Source organism: Phodopus roborovskii, unplaced genomic scaffold (assembly GCF_943737965.1).
Source record: "Phodopus roborovskii unplaced genomic scaffold, PHOROB, whole genome shotgun sequence".
In the NCBI taxonomy this organism is placed as follows: Eukaryota; Metazoa; Chordata; class Mammalia; order Rodentia; family Cricetidae; genus Phodopus; species Phodopus roborovskii.
Window position 1 is genome coordinate 7,446,628 of NW_026126469.1, and position 19,934 is coordinate 7,466,561.

The window sequence follows — 19,934 nt, forward strand, 5'->3', positions numbered from 1 at the left end:
ACATAAAACTGACTTAGGTAACGGGCTTCATTTATAGTTCATGTGAAGCCTGCCTTTTCATGCTGGCAAGCCCATGTTCAGAAGCATAAAAGGTAGAGGACTCTATCAAGGGGATTCTAAAACCAGCTTCTCTAGATTTAATCATGTGCATAGTTGGTTGCTTAGCTATGTGGCTTTCTTATCCGCACACATACTTTTTAAAGCTCAAGCATCTGGAGTTTATATATCTGCATCTAGGTTAGTCACAGAAAGTCTTCTGTGATAAAACAGCATTGAAGCATTTAGCAATGATGAAATCAGCCAAGACGAGTTAGTCCTTCCGCTCTGTGCACAGAGCTAATTTATCTCAGCCTCTTTTTCTACAGTGCATGCCAGCTTCTAATGTTATCATTGTCTGTACATGTTTTTGCCTCTTAATAGAGTAAGATCTTTGAAATCAGATTCTATTTGTCATTTATTTTTGTGTTTTCCCCATAGTAGCTGCTCAATAAATGTTTGCTTGAAGTAATAACTAGTCTCTTTGTAGCAAAAAAGAAAAAAGAAATCATTGGGTGAGATGCTAAGAAACAGAAGAATTAAAGGCAGAGAAAAGAGAAGGGCACAGCTGAGATTAAGGCACAGCTCCCAGAGCTGTTTTGTTTGGGGATGGTTTGAAGGTGGGGTTTTGCAGACACTGGCACGAGAGGAAGGCACAGACCTCAGTATTAATTGGAGTCTACTTGCCTTTGAGTAAGTAACGCATTGTTCTCCAGACAGTCTGATACTGTCAGCAATAGTCCAGGTTTGCATCCTGTGTCCTAGCATATGTACGAGAACATATGTACCAATGTTCTGGGCCAGTCTTGAAAAGTTCGTACACACAAAGAAAAAGTGGAGCAGACTCATGCGTTCTCTCCTTCTCCTGCACCTGTTGGACATCATGTGCTTTCCCCCCTTGACGCTGGGCATCCAGACTGAGAGAAAGGATAGAGACCTCTTTGTTGTGTGTGTGTGGGGCGGTGTCTGAGGGAGAGTTGTACAGTCACCCCTTGTATCTCAGTTATCTCTGAGTAAAAGTGTCTCCTTCAGGCTGTGTAAGGCAAGTCCCTGTAAATGTTATGAATTCCACCATTTCCTTTTGCATCCAGTAGCATTTACTGTAACACACCCGAACTTAGGACTGCATCATGGTGAAAGCCATTGCTCTGAGTTTTCCAAGTTAGGTTACAGTCATTCAAATATACTCTTAAAAATGGTCAGAGAGTGCTGGGCAATGGTGGAGCACACCTTTAATCCCAGCACTCAGGAGGCAGAGGCAGGTGGATCTCTGTGAGCTTGAGGCCAGCGTGGTGTACAGAGAATTCCAGGATAGCCAGGGGCTACACAGAGAAACCCTGTCTCAAAAAACCACAAAAGAAAAAGAAAAAAGGCTACCCATTTAGGGAGAGTCTCTTACTTACTCAAACAAGTTTATGTCCCAAAGATTCCAAGAATCTTGCTGTGGATGTCTTTACTAAAAAGTCATTAACTCCTGTGTATGGTCCTGCTTACCTAATACCAAGTTATAAAAGTTAATGTAATAACCAAGCCAGGAAATCAGGGGTTTTCATCAACTGAAGTTAGTTTTTTTTCTTTTATCCTGATGAAAGGTTGTTTTACTTTTTTTTTGTTTTTTGTTTTTAAACAAAACCAAACCAAACCTTATGTATTGTGTGTGTATATTGTGGGGAGGGCATATGCTGTCCTGAGCTTGTGGAACTCAGAGGACAGCTTGTGGGAGTCTGTTCTCTACTTCACCTTGTGAGTCCTAGGAGTGGAATGCATGTCTTCAGGCTTGGTGACAGATGCCTTTGCCATCTCACCACCCTGTTTTGCTTTTTGAAAGCCTCACTTGTTTAAAGATACTGACTAATATTATTGGGAATAAGGACAATTTTGAATGCTTAAAGAGATGAACCAAATCTGGGTTATTTCATGTTCTAAATGTGTATTTTTTTTTCAAAATTTATCATTTTGTCACCATGATCTACTTAATACTTATCTTGTCAGGTTGTTTAAAATTTACAAGAAAGTAAACTCTTTCTCTGTTTAGTTTACAGACGACCCAACTCTTGCAATCTGCAACGACAGCGGAGGCTCTGTTTTTGAACTAACATTTAAGTAAGGGACTAATGGATGCTTGTTGAAAAGTGGGATGATTAGCTGTTTAATGTTTGAAATTGAACATGGAGAGGGAGGCCTGGAAAGTCCAGGTGTTTGCAGATAGGTTCTGGCTGTGTTACTGTTACCTGGGGCGCTAACAAGACACATGGGAATCTAGGTCTGGTCTCCATGATTTTATCTCAGGCTGAATTTGGATTCAAGACTTGGACTCCCCGGGAGACTCTTCAGTGCTCCCAGGATAGAAACTATGCTGGACTAATTTTAGTTTGGGCTCCAAGCCCACTGGGTTATATCTGTAATGGCCAGGTACAAAAGGGTTTTCTTGCCCTAGAGTTGTCCTGTTTTACTTGTTAAATAGTAGTAAAAACTGTGCAGACATTTGTCCAGACACAGAGTTAGAGTTATGAACCAGTCAGAGTCCTGACTCTTTACAGAATAGTTGGGGTGAGCATGGGGAGACTGTACAAGCTGAAATGCCATAACTTGGTAGGTTTGAAAGGTGTGAATAGGCAGACCAATGTGCTGGCTTGCACTTGGATGAACTCTGGAAGTTTTTGGTAGAAGGTGACAGTTGAGAAGAAAGCTGAGTGATCAGAGACTCAGTGAATGAAAAATGCAGTGGAAATGGACAGACACCCCAAAACATGGGGGTGCACAGGAGCCAGCGTGGCTAGGGTGTGGCTGCCAGAGTGCCAGCAGTAGGAGACCAATGAAGGCAAGAGCAGATCCCCCAGAATTGAGACATGGGTAAAGAGTTTGGATTTTATTCTCATACAGAGGTAGGTCAGGGAGATCTGACCTGCGAAGTGAAGAGATGCTGTCTTGGGGACCGTGTCGATAGGAGTGGCTGGCCAGTCAGGCGGGAGGTAATAGTGTCGGGTCATCCCTGAATTGATTGTGAATGTCTCATGCTTTCAGGAGAGTGATGGGAGTGAGGACCTGTGAGTCCAGGTGTCTGTTCAGCGGCTCCAAGGGTGAAGTCTGCTGCATTGAGCCCCTGCATTCTAAGCCTGAGTTGAAGGATCACCCCATCACGCAGTTTTCACTATTGGCCATGGCGTCTTTAACTAAGGTAGGTGCATGTAGAAGACGGAACCCTTAACTCTTAGAGACATTGAACACAGTTTGAATCGCAAGGTCAATTTTGAAAATAATACTTATTTTCTCCTGTAGATACTGGTCATTGGGTTGAAACCATCCCTGAAAGTGTGGATGACTTTTCCCTATGGACGGGTGAGCATGACTCTTGTTTTGTTGGTAAAAGGAAGGACTAGTCAGGAGGGTGGAGAGAGTGATCTGTAGGGTGAAGTCTATGCATTGTCCAAAAATCTAGCTGTAGAATGGAAGTGAGCTCCCAAAGACATTGGCTTAAGAAAACCAAGCAGGGCAAGGTGGTGATTAGGAATCAAGCTAGTTTGTACTTTGTTGTCTTTAATGTCTTAAGCTTTTCTTCCATGAACAGCATATTCAGCTTGTTTCTAACCTTGTTCGACGGTATCTGTGTGTTGCTGTCCTAGTTCTTCATGGTTACACTTGCTCTCATGCATTAATTTTCTTAGTTTCATTCACTGCTCTTTTGAGATCAGTCCTCATTGGTATAATACTGATGGGCAAGCTGGTGTATTGAATATAGCTTTGTTGCAGTGTCCAAGAACACTGGGTGACAGCTGCTCTGGGTGACAGCTATGCAGAGTGACAGCTGTGCTGGGTGACAGCTATATAGAGTGATAGCTGTGCTGGGTGACAGCTGCACTGAGTGACAGCTGCTCTGAGTGACAGCTGTCCTGGGTGACAGCTGCGCTGGATGACAGCTGCACAAAGTGACTGCTGCACTGAGTGACAGCTGTGCTGGGTGACAGCTGTGCAGGCTGACAGCTGTGCTGGGTGACAACTGTACAGGGTAACAGCTGCGCTGGGTGACAGCTACACTGAGTGACAGCTGCTCTGGGTGACAGCTGTGCAGGGTGACAGCTGTGCAGGGTGACAGCTGCACTGGGTGACAACTGTGCAGGGTGACAGCTGCGCTGGGTGACAGCTGTGCAGGGTGACAGCTGTGCAGGGTGACAGCTGTGCAGGGTGACAGCTGTGCAGGGTGACAGCTGCGCTGGGTGACAGCTGTGCTGGGTGACAGCTGCTCTGAGTGACGGCTGTGCTGAGGCAGGGTGATGCTCACTGTCTGCTTCCTTGACACCATGGGTGAGCATACTCCACCATAAAGCCAATATGAATCAGTACTGCGGATGCTTTCCATGGTTTTTGTCTCTGATGTGTCACTTTAGAAGTTGTAATTTTTCAGGAAGTACAGATGGTTTTATTGGTTTTGCATCTGTGGGTTTAACCAGCCACACATCATTTTCAAGAACATTTAGACCCATACTGAATATGGACAGACATGTTTCCTTGTCATCATTTTCTAAATGATGCAGTGTAGCACCTGTTTACATAGCAGTTAATTGAATTGTAAAGTATTCTAGAGATGATTTAATGTATATGGGAGAATGTGCATAGGTTATATATAAATACTTTGCCATTGTATATAAGGGGTAAGTCTGGAAAATTTCCTGTGGACATCCCTTCTCCCTTTCCTTTTGTTCTTGATATTGTTTGTAAGAGATTTGGGGTCTTCTTTGGAAGGATGTTGATGAGATGCTGTTGTCTTAGTCACTGTGCTACTGCTGTGAAGAGACACCAAGACCAAGACAACTTATAAAAGAAAGCATTTAATTGGGGCTTGTTTGCGGTTTCAGAGAGTGAGGCCATGGCCATCATGGTGGGAAGTGTGGCCAAAGGTAGGCATAGTGCTGGAGCCATAGCTGAGAGCTTTACATCTGATCCCCAAGAAGGGGGGTGGGTGGGATGGCAGGGAGGGAGGGAGGAGGAGAGAGTGGGTCTGGTGTTGGCTTTGAAACCTTTAGAGGGCTTAGGCCCTCTTCCAGTGACACTAATAAGGCCACACCTTCTAATCCTTCCCAAACAGTTCTACCAAGTGGAGACCAAGTATTCAAGTGTGTGAACCTGGGGTGGGAGGGCAGTTCTCATCTGAACAGCACAGCCATGCAGAGGGTGGTGATACAGAGGCATGGCTAGATAGCAGCAGCCCAGACACGGAGGAGAGGGCTCTTGTTTCCTTTCAGGTGTCCTGTTGTGTTTGGGCACCAGGAGAAACAGGTCTGTCCTTCCAGATGACTAACCAGTAGAGAACATCATTAACATTTCTTAGGATAGCTTCATTGACTCACTGAGGTTTTCATTGGGATGTTTGCATCTGCTTGAATGTTTTATTGATGTTTTCATTCATGAACATTTTCAAATGGATATCTAAAGAATTTTAATGAAATGCTACTTTTACCACTTTATTGTATTGCCTTTAGTACATATCTGCACATCTATCCATCTTTGTACCCACCAAGATATTTTAGTTTTTTAATGGATTTCAGGGTAAAGTACAAAAACCAGGACCTTCTGCTTTCAGTGTTCAGCATGGATATAATTAGTTAGAGTTTCATATTTGTTTAGGTTTTGTTGGTATAAATTTCTATACAATAATACACAAATCTTGAGTGTACATTTGTTGAAGTTGGGCAGGTGCATGTACTTCTGTAACCCAACCCTGAGCAAGGAAGATGGCAAACATGACCATTAACCCAGACACTTCTGTGTCTCTTTCCTGCTCACTGGAAACCTTGTGAGAAACCAGGGAAAGTTTAGCAAAGAGGTTAGTCAGGAACTAGGTCTTAAACAGATTTCTTACTTTGTCTTTCTGTTTGTCAACTGCAATGAATATTTTCCTGTCTTTTCTTTGACTTAGATGGATCCATCCAGCGTTCCATTGCTGGCCTGGCACTTTGTGGCAGTGAATAACTGTGTGAATCCCATGCTTGCTTTCTGCAGAGGAGATGTGGTTCATTTTCTTTTGGTAAGCCACAACATGATAGTGGGTCTGTTGTAAAGCTTCAGATATATAAACACATATGTATGCATGCATGCATGCACACACACGTACACGCATATACACACATATACACATACATACATGCACACATGCACATGCACACACATGCACACACATGCATACACACATACACACTACACATACACATATACACACCACCCACATGCACATATACACACACATGCACATACATGCATGTGCACACACATGCACACACACACATGCACATGCATACACACACATACACACACATAAACACCGCACACACACATACATGCACACATGTGCGTGCACACACACGCACACACATGTGCGCGTGCACACCCACACACACCCACACACACACTTTTTTCCCTCCAGATTTCACTGGTAATTTAATGTTGTGTCAAAAAAAAAATCTATTATCACTGTCATAAGTCTTTGGAGAGAGTGTGTAGCCTCTCTAAATCTCTAAATCTCTAAATTTGTATTTAAGATTTTGATGTTAAAAATGGAAAAAACTTGAACTCTCTTGGTTCCTTAATCATCATGGTTTAATTCTTGGTTTCTTTTCTTTTAGCTAATACATAATTAATGGTTTGTCTGTATGTGTGAATTGTGCATGTATGATTGAGAACATGTCTGTAGTAATACAGTCTATACATGTCTGTGTATTTATTTGTTAGAGAACAAACACCAATTGCACAAGAAGCCAATGATGGAAGTATAAAACATTCTTTTACACAGCTTATGTGTTAGAAGAGCAAAACCAGAGTTACTGCTGGAGAGGACTGTTGAAGTGCTGGACTATTTGATGAGAGTTAAACTTTGTTAATAAGAGCGCATAGAACATTGAGAGAGGTCTGTGATTCTGGAAGGGAAGGCAGTGAACTTCAGTCACAGAGCTAAGCGTGTGTCTGTATAATATCATTGGGTGTCTTGCTCTGTGAGGCAGATGCACTGCTGTGCATCTCATTTCTCCAGCCAGAACCCTTTTGGACCCCTCCCCCCTTCAAGTGTGCTCTGTCACAGTGTCCTCTTGACTCTCCTCCCTATTGTCTTGCCTATCTTCCTTTTGACCCCATCATGGCTGATCACTTCCCCAGTGTAAACCACATATGCGTTTGTCCTTAGACTCCGCAGTGGCTTCCTAGCCAGTCTCTACTCCTGTAGACACCTCTGTCCACTAAACTCTTTGCTGTCTGCCACTTGCCCAAGCTCATGGTCATTGCTGCCTTCTCTGCCTCCCTGACCCTGCTCTGCACTCCAGACCTTCCCTGTCACAACAGTGAAAATCCTTGCTTAATTCTCCCCTACTAAGTTGAAAACTGAGGCTAGAAGCTGACTCTCCTGTTCAGCTAGCACTGTGTAAAGGGTGGCTGGTAAATGTGTATAAAACTAATGTCAGGAAGGATGTGAAATTGGAAATTGAATATAAGGGTGGATTTAGATCAGAGTGGGAGAAACTTACTGTACCAAATATGGTTAGTTACCTGTTCTGGTAAGTAAATTTTTAGTGGAATATAGTCATGCTCATTCTTATTTATTTATTTATTTATTTATTTATTTATTTATTTATTTATTTATTTGAGACAAACTCAAACTGGTGTAGCCCAGGCTGGTCTCAAACTCACACTGTAACTAAGGTTGACCTTAGACGCTGGTTTCTCCTGCCTTTACTTCTCAAGTGGTAGGATTATGGGCACCACCATGCCCAGCACACATGTTGCCTGTGATTGCCTTCTCACTGCAGTGGTGGAGTTGGGTAGGTCTGACAGACTATATGGTCTACAGAGATTAAAGTATTACCATACAACCCTTTACAGAGGAGTTTGTCAGTCCTTGATGGAGCATCCCTGATGCAGGTATGATTGACTTGGATTGGTAATGGGTAGATTCTAGGTAAAGATGCAATTGAAGTGCAGTTTTAGGATCAGTCTGGAAGTAGGACAAGCAGTAGCTTTTCGAAGGTAGGAGGGGCATGCTGAGTTGGAAATGCAGGTGGGACTCATGAGGGTTACACACTGGATGCCCAGTGAGCAGACAGTAAGGCAAAATGCGGATGAACCTTTCAGGACAGAGAAGGTAAGAATGTGTCAGCTGCTGTGTAGCGCAATAACTGCAGTTGTCAGTGTAAGGAGATGGGTTCATTTGGGCTCACATTGTAGAGGTTTTGGGTCAGTTGACCTGTGGGGAAGGTTCTCCATCAGAGTGGGTGCGTATAGTTGGCAAAGCTGCCCACCTCATGGCAGCTAGAGAGAGACAGAGAGACAGACAGAGAAGACAGAGACAGAGAGAGAACAGGCACATCTGCAGTAACCTGACTTCCGTCCAGGAAGCACTGTCTTAAAGATACTACTCCACCTCCTCCCTCAACCCCCGGTAGGGTCACAGGCCAGTAATCAAGTGTTTAACACATGGACCTTTGGTGGAGATGTAACTAAACCACAGTGTGTGATTTTGCTGGTCACTCATGAAAGGCAGAGGAAAAAGAGAAGGCAACAGGAAAGGAGGTTCTTCTAAAGACATGTAGAAGGAGAGGAGAAGGGCTGAGGGACGGCTCTGGCACAGGATCAGTTCTGAGGTAATAAAGTGCTACAGAATGATCAAGGAAGGCAGGCTGGACAGATGAGCATGGGACACAGTGGCTTGCCAGGTCCTTGTGAGATGTCTGATTAGCAGTGAAGCAGGCACTACTTGAGGTCAGCTGGCCAAGAGGTGGGACTAGACAGGAGGAAGGGCACTGGCACGAGAAGAAAGACATTGGACACACTACTGTGGGAAGTGGATGCTAGCACCCCAGGTGCCAGGCAGGCCTGTGTGCTCAGTTCTTCTCTTCAAGGGGAGACCATACAGCAGCTGAGGTGTTTTCATTTCTATAGTAATTTCTCTGTCAGTGGTTTTGGTTTAGCTATACAGAATGGGAAAATCATATTCTTGGTGGAGTATAAATTGTAAAAAAATTCTTTCAAGAATTACTTGATATCCAGGCTGTCTTCACTCTCCTCATCAGGTCAAAAGGGATGAGTCAGGCGCAATTCACGTTACCAAGCAAAAGCATCTTCACCTGTACTACGATCTGATCAACTTTACCGTGAGTAGTGTTTAAACCACGACCCGTGTATTTCATGCCCTCATTCCGCGTCCAGGTGTATTACAGCTTCTAGGGTTTCACCGGGTCAGGCAGGGCACGTTAGTGCACACACTCAGTGTGAAGGGCTGTGGTATGCCTGAAGTCTGACTTTGGTGTGATGCCAGGTCCTGGTTGCCTTTTGCACAAAGTCCTGCTGAGCACTGGCAGGGGAAGGTAGGGTTTTCTTGAGTGCTTTAATATCTCAGAGGGGAGTCTGGGTTCAGAAGAGCTCAGCTCTTTTCAGGGTTGTGGTTACACTGCTTTGTGTATATATACGTCTGCACATGTGAGCTTCTCTTAAAGGGTTTAGCTTGTTTTTTTCTTGTGACTTAAAACTTTGCCAAATTTTACCTCACTTCTCAATCCTCAGAGTGCCTTGATTTAAAAAAAGAGACTTTTTTTTTTTTTTTTTCTGAATCAGATTTTATGTTTTCTTTTCCAGGAGTGGGTGATTTTGAGACTAGTGTGTTTTATGTTTCAGTGCTTACTGGTTTTAGCATCTAATAAGTGACATCCAGTGAAACATTGTATATATCATGAATATAGCTGGCTTTAATTATAATGCAATGGCTCATTTATCTAGTAAAATGTCTGAAAAAAATTTCCCTTCAATTCACTAATACACAAGTTCTTAGGGTATAGTTGGTATAGTCAGATTTTAAGAAATAATGTATGATGCACAAACTTAGTTGCATTTTTCAGCCAAGTCTTCCTATGTTGCTTCAGTTGGTTTGGAACTGCTTCAACTTCCCGCAGGCTGGGGCTCTAAGAGGGCACCACCATGCCTGGCCCACATTGCTCTTGTAAACTCACTCATACTCTACTAATTTAGAAATGCAGATTGAACATCCTGCCATAGTTACCTGTCATCTACTGCTGTGACAAAGCACTGTGACCAACCTTTAATTGGGGCATTTCCAGTTTCAGAGGCTGAGTCCGTGACCATTATGGTGGGGAACATGGCAGCAGGCGGGGTGGTGCTGGAGCAAGAGCTGGGAGCTCACATCTGATCCACAAGTGGGAGGCAGAGAGCTAAGTGGGAGTGATGTAGAATTTTGAAACCTCTAAACACATTCCTCCTCCACAAAGGCCACACCTTCTAACCCTTCGCAAACAGTCCCACCCATTGGGGATTCAGACATGTGAGCCTGTGAGGGCTGCTGTCATTCAAACCACCACCCATTCCTGATCAGAGTACAGAAGCCGAGGTCTCCAGAATCTAAGACTTCTTGAGGACCAACATGGTAGCACAATTGGGAAACCGCACTTGACCTCACGTAATGAATTGTAATCCAAAGGCAGGTGCAGTGAAATGGCTGTGTGGATTAGTCAGGGTTCTCTAGAGCAGTGATTTTCAACCTATGGGTCATGACCCTCCGGGGACCACAATCAGATATCCTCCATATCAGATGTTTACATTATGACTCATAACAATAGCAAAATTATAGTTATGAAATAGCAACAAAATAATTTCATGGTTGGGGTCACCACAGCATGAGGAACTGCATTAAAGGGTGGCAGCAGTAAGGTGAGAACCACTGCTCTTGAGGAACAGAACTGATAGAATGGATGTATATTTAAGGGGTATTTATTAGAGTGGTTTACAGGCCGAGGTTTAGCTAGTCCAACAATGGCTGTTTACTAACAGAGAGACTGAGAATCCAGTTGTTCGGTCTATGAGGCTGGATGTCTTGGCTGGTCTCTTAAAAAATGTGCATTATTTCAGTGCCAAGAATTGTCTTCTGACCATCTAGGTTTGTGAGGTTTATGTCGCTGTGTTGCTTCACTAATATTAAAAGTTGAAATACATTTGTTATTGTACTAAGGTCATTTGTGCCAATATGTCTCTAAAAAAAAAAAATCCTGTAAAAAATTGAACACTCTGCACTGTGTTAGCGCCCTCTCCCTTTTACCAGCAGAATGTCATCTGACACTGTGACATCTACTACTGCTTTCTCTGGACCATTGCAGAGCTGCTCTTACTGTGACTCTGTTGCTATTTAAGTTATTAATGCCCCACGTCCTCTGTGTCATGTTCTGAGTGTCCAAGCCCCTTTGTCAGGAAGGGTGCGGACTGGTCTTCACTCTCACTTTGTTATGTGCTTGAATTGCAGTGGATAAACTCACGCACAATTGTGCTTTTAGACAGCGTGGAGAAGCTGCACGTGATTGACAGGCAGACACAGGAGGAACTAGAGACAATGGAGATCTCAGAAGTCCAGCTGGTCTATAACAGCAGCCACTTCAAGTCACTGGCCACTGGAGGGAACGTTAGCCAGGCGCTGGTGAGTGCTGTCCTTATCCAGCATCGCTCTCATCACTGTGGTGGGTTTTTGTTTTTGTTTTTCTTTAATTGCTGTTGTGTTTGAAAGTAGGAATACTAAGGTTTTTCTGCCTGGGTGTGTTGAGATGGGTGTGAATGTTGTAAGGATTCAGGATTGTGACCCCAAACAGTAATTCCTCTTACTTAATACTGAGGAATAGGCTGGAGAGATGATCACGGGTTAAGAGCATTCTCTAGGACATGGGTTCAATTCCCAACTCTGATTTGTCATCTAACAACTGATCTGTAACTGCAGTTCAAAAGCCTGCCCTGCACAGTGACACACTTCCTCCAACAAGGCCACACCCCCCCAATAGTGCCACTCCCTGTGGGCCAAGCATGACCTGAAGTCATCTGCTGTTCAGCTTGTGTAAGGAAACTGCCTAAGGACGGGAAGAGCCACGAGAGAGACTGAAAGGGAATAACATCCAGGGCACCCACACATTGTGCTTTCTGCTTATTTAGACCAGTTAGAACACGTGCTGGCCACGGTACTCAGGCATTATACCTCAGTAGTTGCCCTTGAAGCAGAGAACATGCTGAGCTGGTAAACACTAACAAATGTTAAAAGTGGATGAGACAGGGAGGGCGGGGTTGGAGGTACGACTTGATGGCACAGTGCTTCCTCAGCGCCCCTGAGACCCTGGGTCCAGTCCCTAGAATAACGAGCAAGCACACCCCAGAGGCCAGGAGCAGAACAAACAAAACACAAGAATATCGATATAGAAATTCCTGAGCACCACCAGTAAAGCTCACAGTGTGTGCCTTGATTAGAGCTCACGTGGTGTCCTAGGAGCATAGACTGGAAAGGGGGAATCAGCCAAGACTGGCCCAGCACTGACACAGGGTTAGATGAGCAGACAAGGGTACAGCAGCTTTTGCCCTAATCTTTTGTTTTGTATTAATCTTTAAAGTTAGCATAACAATAATGGTTTCATCATGTTATCTCATACATAGATGTCCTTATACTTAGTCCTTATTTCTTGATCTTTCCACTTTCCTCCCCTCTCTCTCTCCAGCTGTTCCCCTTCTGCTTTCTTATGCCATGTTCTCCTTTACTCTCTGTTTTCCACCTCCCTTAAGTTCTCTTACACACACACACACACACACACACACACACACACTCACACACACAAGTATGTAAATTTTAAATTTAGGTTCTGCATATGAGAGAGACTACGTAGTTCTGATCCCATTCAGTCTGGCTTATCTGACTTAATGATTTTAATTTGCATCCGTTTTCCTAAATGTCATAATTTCATTTTTCTTTATGGTTACATAAAACTCCCTGTGTCTATGGACCATCTTTTATCCATTAATCTGTTGAAGGACACCTGGGCGGGTTTCATTTCCTGACTGTTGTCAATATTGTGACGACAAACAGGGATGTGCAAGTCTCTTGTGCTGTATATGCATTAGTACAATCATAATCCATGCATTCATAAAATTTAAGTGAAGATGTGGAAGATACTTTAACAGGTACAAATCAGATGGTGAATACTACCATGCTTGAGACGAAAGTAGAGCTCTGGAAGGGATTGATCGCAGGATCAAGATTATAGAATGATGCAAGATGAGATTTCCTGGAGAGACTTATGGCACTAGTACTAAGGTGTGCAGAATAATGATGCTGGGTCTGGTGGCCTCAACCAGAGCAAGCCAGTCATGCAGATTACCAGGCATAAAATGGCCCAAAAGCATTTTAGCTTCTTATTTTTGATTCCCCCCCACACACACCAGTCCCTTGGAGCTGAGGACTGAACCCCAAGGCCTTGCACTTACTTGGTAGGCAAGAGCTCTACACTGAGTGAAATCCTTAACCCCACAACTTGGCTTCTTTTGCAGCAGTTTTGGAGTTCAAAAGCCTTAAGAGATCTTTCTGCTCAGCACCCCCTATCAGGTGGTACTGCTGTGTGTCCACATCCAGCTGTGTGAACAGCTGCCCTGTTCCTTCCTCAGGAACACAGTTGTGTGTCATGAGGTGTAGAAACTATCCCCAGTTCAAGAATGCAGCATGTGAATCAGAAGTCTTCTGTTCATCATGGAGGAGGGAATCTCTTGTTCTCCTTGAGGACTAGCTTCCATAATACTGGGGGGGGGGGGCTGTACAAGCTGTTAAAGGAGGAGAAGCATTCAATAACCCCACCTGCAGCACAACAGTGACCAGCAGGACAAGGTATTTCTAAAAATACAGCAGTGGCACTCAAATCCTGGTGGCAACCAACAGCTGTCTGACTTGACTTAAGACCTACTCAGGGGGAGGGAAATCAGTCAGCCACCCGTGGCTGGTGAAGGCACAGATCTCAGAGGAAAGCCTACTGCTGCCGCTTCCTACACCAGTATATTCCTAGCTGCTTCCTGATCACTATCATCATTATGCCCATAGGTAGGTATAGCTGTCACTCAGTGAGTAGCAGGCTGCAATAGCTTGCAGTTATACGTTAGTGTATTTCCTTCCTTTCCCACATTATTCTGAGAAAGAAAAAGGTTGTTTATAGAAGTGGGGAATGATTTCTTGATCTTTGTCTTTTTAGTTACTTCCACTGGCAATCAAGCAACAGGTTAAAATTGTATTGACCTAAAATGTCTCTGCATTCAACATGCTTTTTTTTTTTTTAAAGATTTATTTATTTATTTATTATGTACACAATGTTATGCCATACCTGCATGTATGTTTGCAGTCCAGAAGAGGGCACCAGATCTTGTTACAGATGGTTGTGAGTCACCATGTGGTTGCTAGGAATTGAACTCAGGACCTTTGGAAGAGCAGGCAGTGCTCTCAACCACTGAGACATCTCTCCAGCCACACTGGATTCAGCATTCTTTTACAATTTTTTACATTTATCATGTGTGTGTGCGCGTGCACTTGTGGGCATGTGTCTGTATGCATATGTGTACATGTGTGCCTACGTGTGTGTATGTAGACTGGAGGACAACTCTGTGGAGTCAGATCTCTTCTTCTGCCCCTTAATGCTGGAACTCATATCATCAGGCTTTCCCATGAGTGTTAACCCACTGAGCCTCACAGGCCCATGATTGACATTCTTAATGGAATTTCCAGTATGTGTAATTTTACCTTGTTTGTGTATTTGGCAGGCTTTGGTTGGAGAGAAGGCTTGCTATCAATCCATCAGTAGCTATGGTGGTCAGATCTTCTATCTGGGGACAAAGGTAAGCTCTTCTCACTCTGCTTTGTATGTCATCAGGGCAGCTGAGGAAGGAGGTGGCTGATAAGGAGCAGTGCATTGCAAAGTGAATTCTTATCAGTATTAATCCAAGTCTTATAATAGTTATATAGCCAAAGATTTTTAGTTGTTTAGCATTTTCTTTTTTACTTTTGTGTAGGTACTAATAGGACAGTTATTTGCTTGATTTAGGGATATGTTTTTATAGCCTTCCCTAACACTTGCTTTAATGTCAAGTATCTAGTTCTTTTTTTTAATTAGAATTTTTGTCTTGCTTTGATCAACATATACATTGTAAAATGATTATCATAATGAGCTAATTAAATATCCATCACCTTGTTTAGTTATCATTTGGTGGGGGATGGGGAGGCTGAAGATCAGCTCCTCAGCAAATTTACTGGTTCTTTTCCTGTTGCTGTAATGAATGCTGTGGCAAAAAGCAACATAAGGGAAAAGGGGCTGATTGTAGCTCACAGTTCGTGGTACACATCATGGCAGGGAGGTCAGGCCAGCTGCAGCTTGAAGCGACTGGCCATGTTGTGTTCCCAATCAGAGTGACTGAATGCACACTGCTGCTCAGTTCCTTTTCTCTCTTACATAGTGCAGGGTCCCCTGGGCAGGGATCCCACAACAGTTAATGTAATTCAGAGAATCTCTTACTGACATGCTTAGAGACACGTCTGTCACGTTGACCATTGATAGTAGACAACACAGGCAGGAAGGACCTAAGTATGTGTATTTGTCCTACAATTAAAGTGCTCTTTAATGTAGATCAACTTAAGATATAGTGAAGTGCGTTGGGGTGTCTGACTTAGAATAACTTATTATAAAATGGACAGTTTTTTTCATTGTTAAAATTCAGCCAGAACAGTGCCAGGTAGGTGCAAAGCTTGAGCCTAGATGGCCCATGTTCCCTTGGAGGGTTTGCTTCCTTCTTCAGTAAGAGTAACTTGAGTTCCTTCCAGTAAATTCCAGGGTCTGTTTCCACCTGAGATGTGAAATGTGTTTTACTTAGAGATCTGAAATGAGATGTGCAGCTGGAGGATGTCTCCGAGAGCCAATATGCTAATGGTCATCTTCCTTTCCTTCCCTTTTCTAGTCTGTTTACGTGATGATGCTGAGGGGCTGGAGGGAGGTGAGTTCACAGGGATTTCCGGCATGGGAACTGAAGTGTCAGCAGCCTCATGCTTTTGTTGACACTGTAGATGATAATTTGGACTTTTTAATATCAGAAGGATGCTAAAGCCCATTGTATCAGAATTTGGTTTTGCCAGCTGTAACTGCTCTGCTGTCAGAGAGAATGTAGCACGAGGAAGAATGCTTTCTTAATCTATGGAAGTTAGAAGGGGATAGCTTTGTGTAGCAAATCCTCCTTTACAAGTGCTCTGTTGTTTTAAGTTATTAAAACAAGGAAGTGTGAAAAACAGAATTGGGTTTGAGTCTACTCAAGATAACAGTGGCTTCATCAAGAGTTTACTCCCATTTGAATGATCTAGAGACAGGCAGACTGTAGCCAGTGTGGGAGCTAATGTCATGAGATGCTATTCATGTCACCAACCATGTGTTTGAATTCTATAATCCAGGATAGTACTAGAGGCTCCAACTGTTATGTCTAGGGTCTATGAAGGAGGAGAGAGAAAACAAAGGCCAGCCCCAATGTTTAAAGATAATAAACATTTAGAAATACCAGGTAATACTTCCACTTGTTAACCAGAGTTTAGTTGCATTGCCCCCAAAAGATACAAGGGACTCCTAGCAGTTGTTTAGCTGGTGTACTCCTGTCTCTAGTGAGCTCGGAGCTTGTTATTAAGAAGGGGAGAGGTGCCTACTGTGCTAAGCAACCAGCCACCTCTCCTATGGTAGTCCTGTTGGTTCCTTTCTGTGTGCAGGCTCTCCTGCCCTCTGTCACCCAAGCCCACAGGCATGTGATACTCAGTACTTTTCGAAGCACTTTGCTTAGTTAAAGTCCCATGCTGAAATGTGTAATGTTGTCGAAGTACTGTTTGCTTCCCAGCAGCAGTTCTGTAAAGGTAGAATAGGAATTCCCATGGGTCATTGTCAGATAAAATGCTCTGGCTTGTCTCCTTTACTCATTTCAGAGAATGGATCATCTCCTGAAACAGGATTGTCTTACAGAAGCCTTGGCTCTTGCGTGGTCTTTTCATGAGGGAAAGGCAAAAGCAGTCGTGGGTAAGTAAGTAAATAGATGCTGTGGAATTGGAAGTGTCATCGTAATGAATCTTTTCATAAGGGGAATGTACTGTGAGAACAAGCAGGAAGTACACCGAAAAGCTGCGAGGCTAGTGGGTGTGAGCTATTCCAGTTACCCGGCCTTTGATATTGAGGCTTGCTGTAATTGTGTATGCTTTAGCGTGGGTTCTGGAGGGGAGACCAGAACCCAGGTTCTCTTCTAGAGCTGAGCACTAACTTTTGTTTCTTGTTGGACTTTGTTTTTCTGAAGGACTGTCGGGGGATGTCAGTAAGAGGAAGGCTGTCGTTGCCGATCGGGTAAGCGTCTCAGTGTTGTCTTCAAGAGGTCACAGTGCAGAATTGCTTTTTATATTTGCAGATGTCTTTGGGCAAATGGCTGTACTCAGGGAGAGAAATGGGTCAGTCTATTCCAGGTATGATCTGCAGTGCTGTGTAAGTCTCAGCACTACCCTCCCTCAGGGAGATGGTAAATCAGAAAAACAGTCAGAGCACCGAGGAGAAGGAATACTTGGGGATCCAGATTCACAAATGGTTTGTCCATCCTCTGCAGGGAGGATTACTGAGGCACTTAAGTCCAGCTTTTCATTTCCTGAGTGATATAATATCACTGAGGTCTGGAACAGAGACAGTTCTTAGGAAAGATTAGCAAATTAATACTAGCCCTTCACCCGAGAGAATTAGAAAGTAAAGCATTGAAATCCCAACTGTGTTTCTAATACAGTGATAAAGCATGATTCAGTATTAACCATGTATGTTAAATATTGAGCAAGTGTAGCCACACCTTTGATTCTGACACAAAGCTTTTTCCTGCAGATGGTAGAGATTCTGTTCCATTACGCGGATCGGGCTCTGAAAAAATGCCCAGACCAGGGAAAAATCCAAGTGATGGAGCAGCACTTTCAGGTATGCCTCTTCATGTGTGCCAACAACAGCCAGCTGCAGACGCTCTCACGCGCACCCTCCGCCAGCGGGTGTGACGCTCCCACGCGTGCTCTCCGCCTTGCTCATGTGACGCTCTCACGCGTGCCCTCGGCCTTGCAGATATGAGTTCCAGATTTTGGCTGTTAAGCATCCTTTAGTGTTGAGAGTGTTGTTTCAGTGTTTGCAGGGAAATCATACAAGATTACATTTTAAAGAGATGTCTCATAGATGGGAAGAGACAAGCTCACTGCTGCTCACTGCTGTGTGAGGGACACACCTGTGATTTGACACCTTACTGTGGATGACTGCTAATGGCTCACATTTATATTAACTAGGGTTGTTAAGGAGGGAGTGGGCTGCTGAGGTTTAAATTTAGTTTCCCAAACCCCTGTGACTCAAGATATACATATAAACTAAATATATGCATGTGTATATATATTATAGTCTATAAAATATGCTAATGACAGATGCTCAGATTATCTTAGGCCTTATGGAAATGCAAGCTAAGGAACAGCTTAAAGATATGCATATGTATTATGTTGATTTTTCTGTTTGAAGTGCACTCGTTATATTTGTTGTAAATTTGTTTACAACAAACCTCTACAGCAACAGCTCTCTTCTCTGCCTGTATTTTGTGTTTTGTGTGTGTGTGTGTGTGTGTGTGTGTGTGTATGTATGTATGTATGTGTGTGTATGTGCATGTGTGTGTGCATGCGGGTGCTTGTCCATAAAATCTAGGGCCTTTCACATATGGGGCAAATAATTTGATATTTTTTAAAAGATTTATTTATTTTATTAGTATGAATGTTTTGCATGCAAGTATATATGTGTCAAGCCCATGGAAGTCAGAAGAAGGTGTTGGCTCCCCAGGGAACCAGAGTTACAGATGGTTGCCAGACACCATGTTTGTGCAGGGAATTGAATTCAGGTCCTCTGTAAGAGCAGCCAGTGCTTTTAACCACTGAGCCATCTCTCCAGCCTCACGGGCAAGTACTTTAGCACTGAACCACATTCCATAGCCTGTCTTAAGTCTTCTTTAGGTAAATATTTGGGTATCAGGAATAGCAAACGTTTGTAAAAAGAGCTAGATGGTAAATTTTAGGTGTCTTAAGTCACAAATGTTTTCTGTCACTCTTCCTCTTCCTCATCTTGCTGATGAAAATCAGACTGAGAGCCTGGCACACACCAAGTACACACTCTACCACCGAGCTGCATACAAGTTTCCTAGTTTTTTGTATGTGCCATGGAGTATGTGTAGCATTCAGAAGACAGCTCCTAGGAATTCTCTCTTTCCACCATGTATGTCCTGTGGTTCCCCGCTCAGGTCATTAGGCTTGGTAGCAGGTACCTTTACCTGTGAGTCATCTTTTTGGTCCCCACCTGTTTTGTTTGTATGTTTGTTTTGAAGCAGGGTCTCACAGTGTGGCCCTGGTTAGGCGGGAACTTGCTGTGTAGACCAGACTGTCTCAGTCTTCCAAGTGTGGGTATTAAAGGCATGTGCCACCAGGCCTAGCTGAGAACCATTCGTTGTTGTGTCAGGATTTTGCCCATTGGCTTGAGATATGTCCATTGATTTCATATAAATTAAACTCTAAGTTATAATAAGTACAATATATGTGATTCTTCCTTTCTTAAAGATTATAGTATAGCTGAAATATTTTTATTATATATTAATGGAAACACAAAATAAATTTAGGAATTTTAGATTTTTACAGAGCAGGAACTTATTATCATTAATTATTATTAAATATAGGGTTTCACTGTATAACTGTGGCTGGCCTGGAGTAGACCAGACTTATCTTGAACACACAGAGTTCTGTCTGCCTTTGTTTCCCGAGTACTGGATTTTGATATTGATAGTTTTATATCTCTTTGATGCTCAGAATGTAGAGTATAAGCATACATATGGCAGCTAAGAGTTGCATGGTGTCAGAGAGCATTTGGCTTCCTGAGCTCCACTGTTCAGTGCAGATCCAATTGCTGCTTGGCTGGGCCTTAGTAAATTTGTCAGTAGAGAAGGATAAATGAGTTCACATCAGGTTATGAAATAAGTAACCCGAGGAGGAGACCACATGGCAAAAAGAAAGG

At 43.3% G+C, this 19,934-nt stretch overlaps 1 protein-coding gene across 1 annotated transcript in view; it reads left to right on the forward strand.

The window, feature by feature from the left end:
* The window catches only part of Vps8 (VPS8 subunit of CORVET complex), a 205,575-nt gene that overhangs the window by 35,024 nt on the left and 150,617 nt on the right, over nucleotides 1-19,934 (forward strand). The window contains exons 10-20 of the mRNA XM_051191188.1: nucleotides 2,072-2,139; nucleotides 3,061-3,214; nucleotides 3,316-3,375; nucleotides 5,951-6,058; nucleotides 9,087-9,167; nucleotides 11,321-11,491; nucleotides 14,626-14,700; nucleotides 15,814-15,849; nucleotides 16,814-16,904; nucleotides 17,176-17,222; nucleotides 17,739-17,828. Of these exons, the coding sequence (XP_051047145.1) occupies nucleotides 2,072-2,139; nucleotides 3,061-3,214; nucleotides 3,316-3,375; nucleotides 5,951-6,058; nucleotides 9,087-9,167; nucleotides 11,321-11,491; nucleotides 14,626-14,700; nucleotides 15,814-15,849; nucleotides 16,814-16,904; nucleotides 17,176-17,222; nucleotides 17,739-17,828 (981 nt within the window). The remainder of the gene's footprint in view (nucleotides 1-2,071; nucleotides 2,140-3,060; nucleotides 3,215-3,315; nucleotides 3,376-5,950; nucleotides 6,059-9,086; nucleotides 9,168-11,320; nucleotides 11,492-14,625; nucleotides 14,701-15,813; nucleotides 15,850-16,813; nucleotides 16,905-17,175; nucleotides 17,223-17,738; nucleotides 17,829-19,934) is intronic.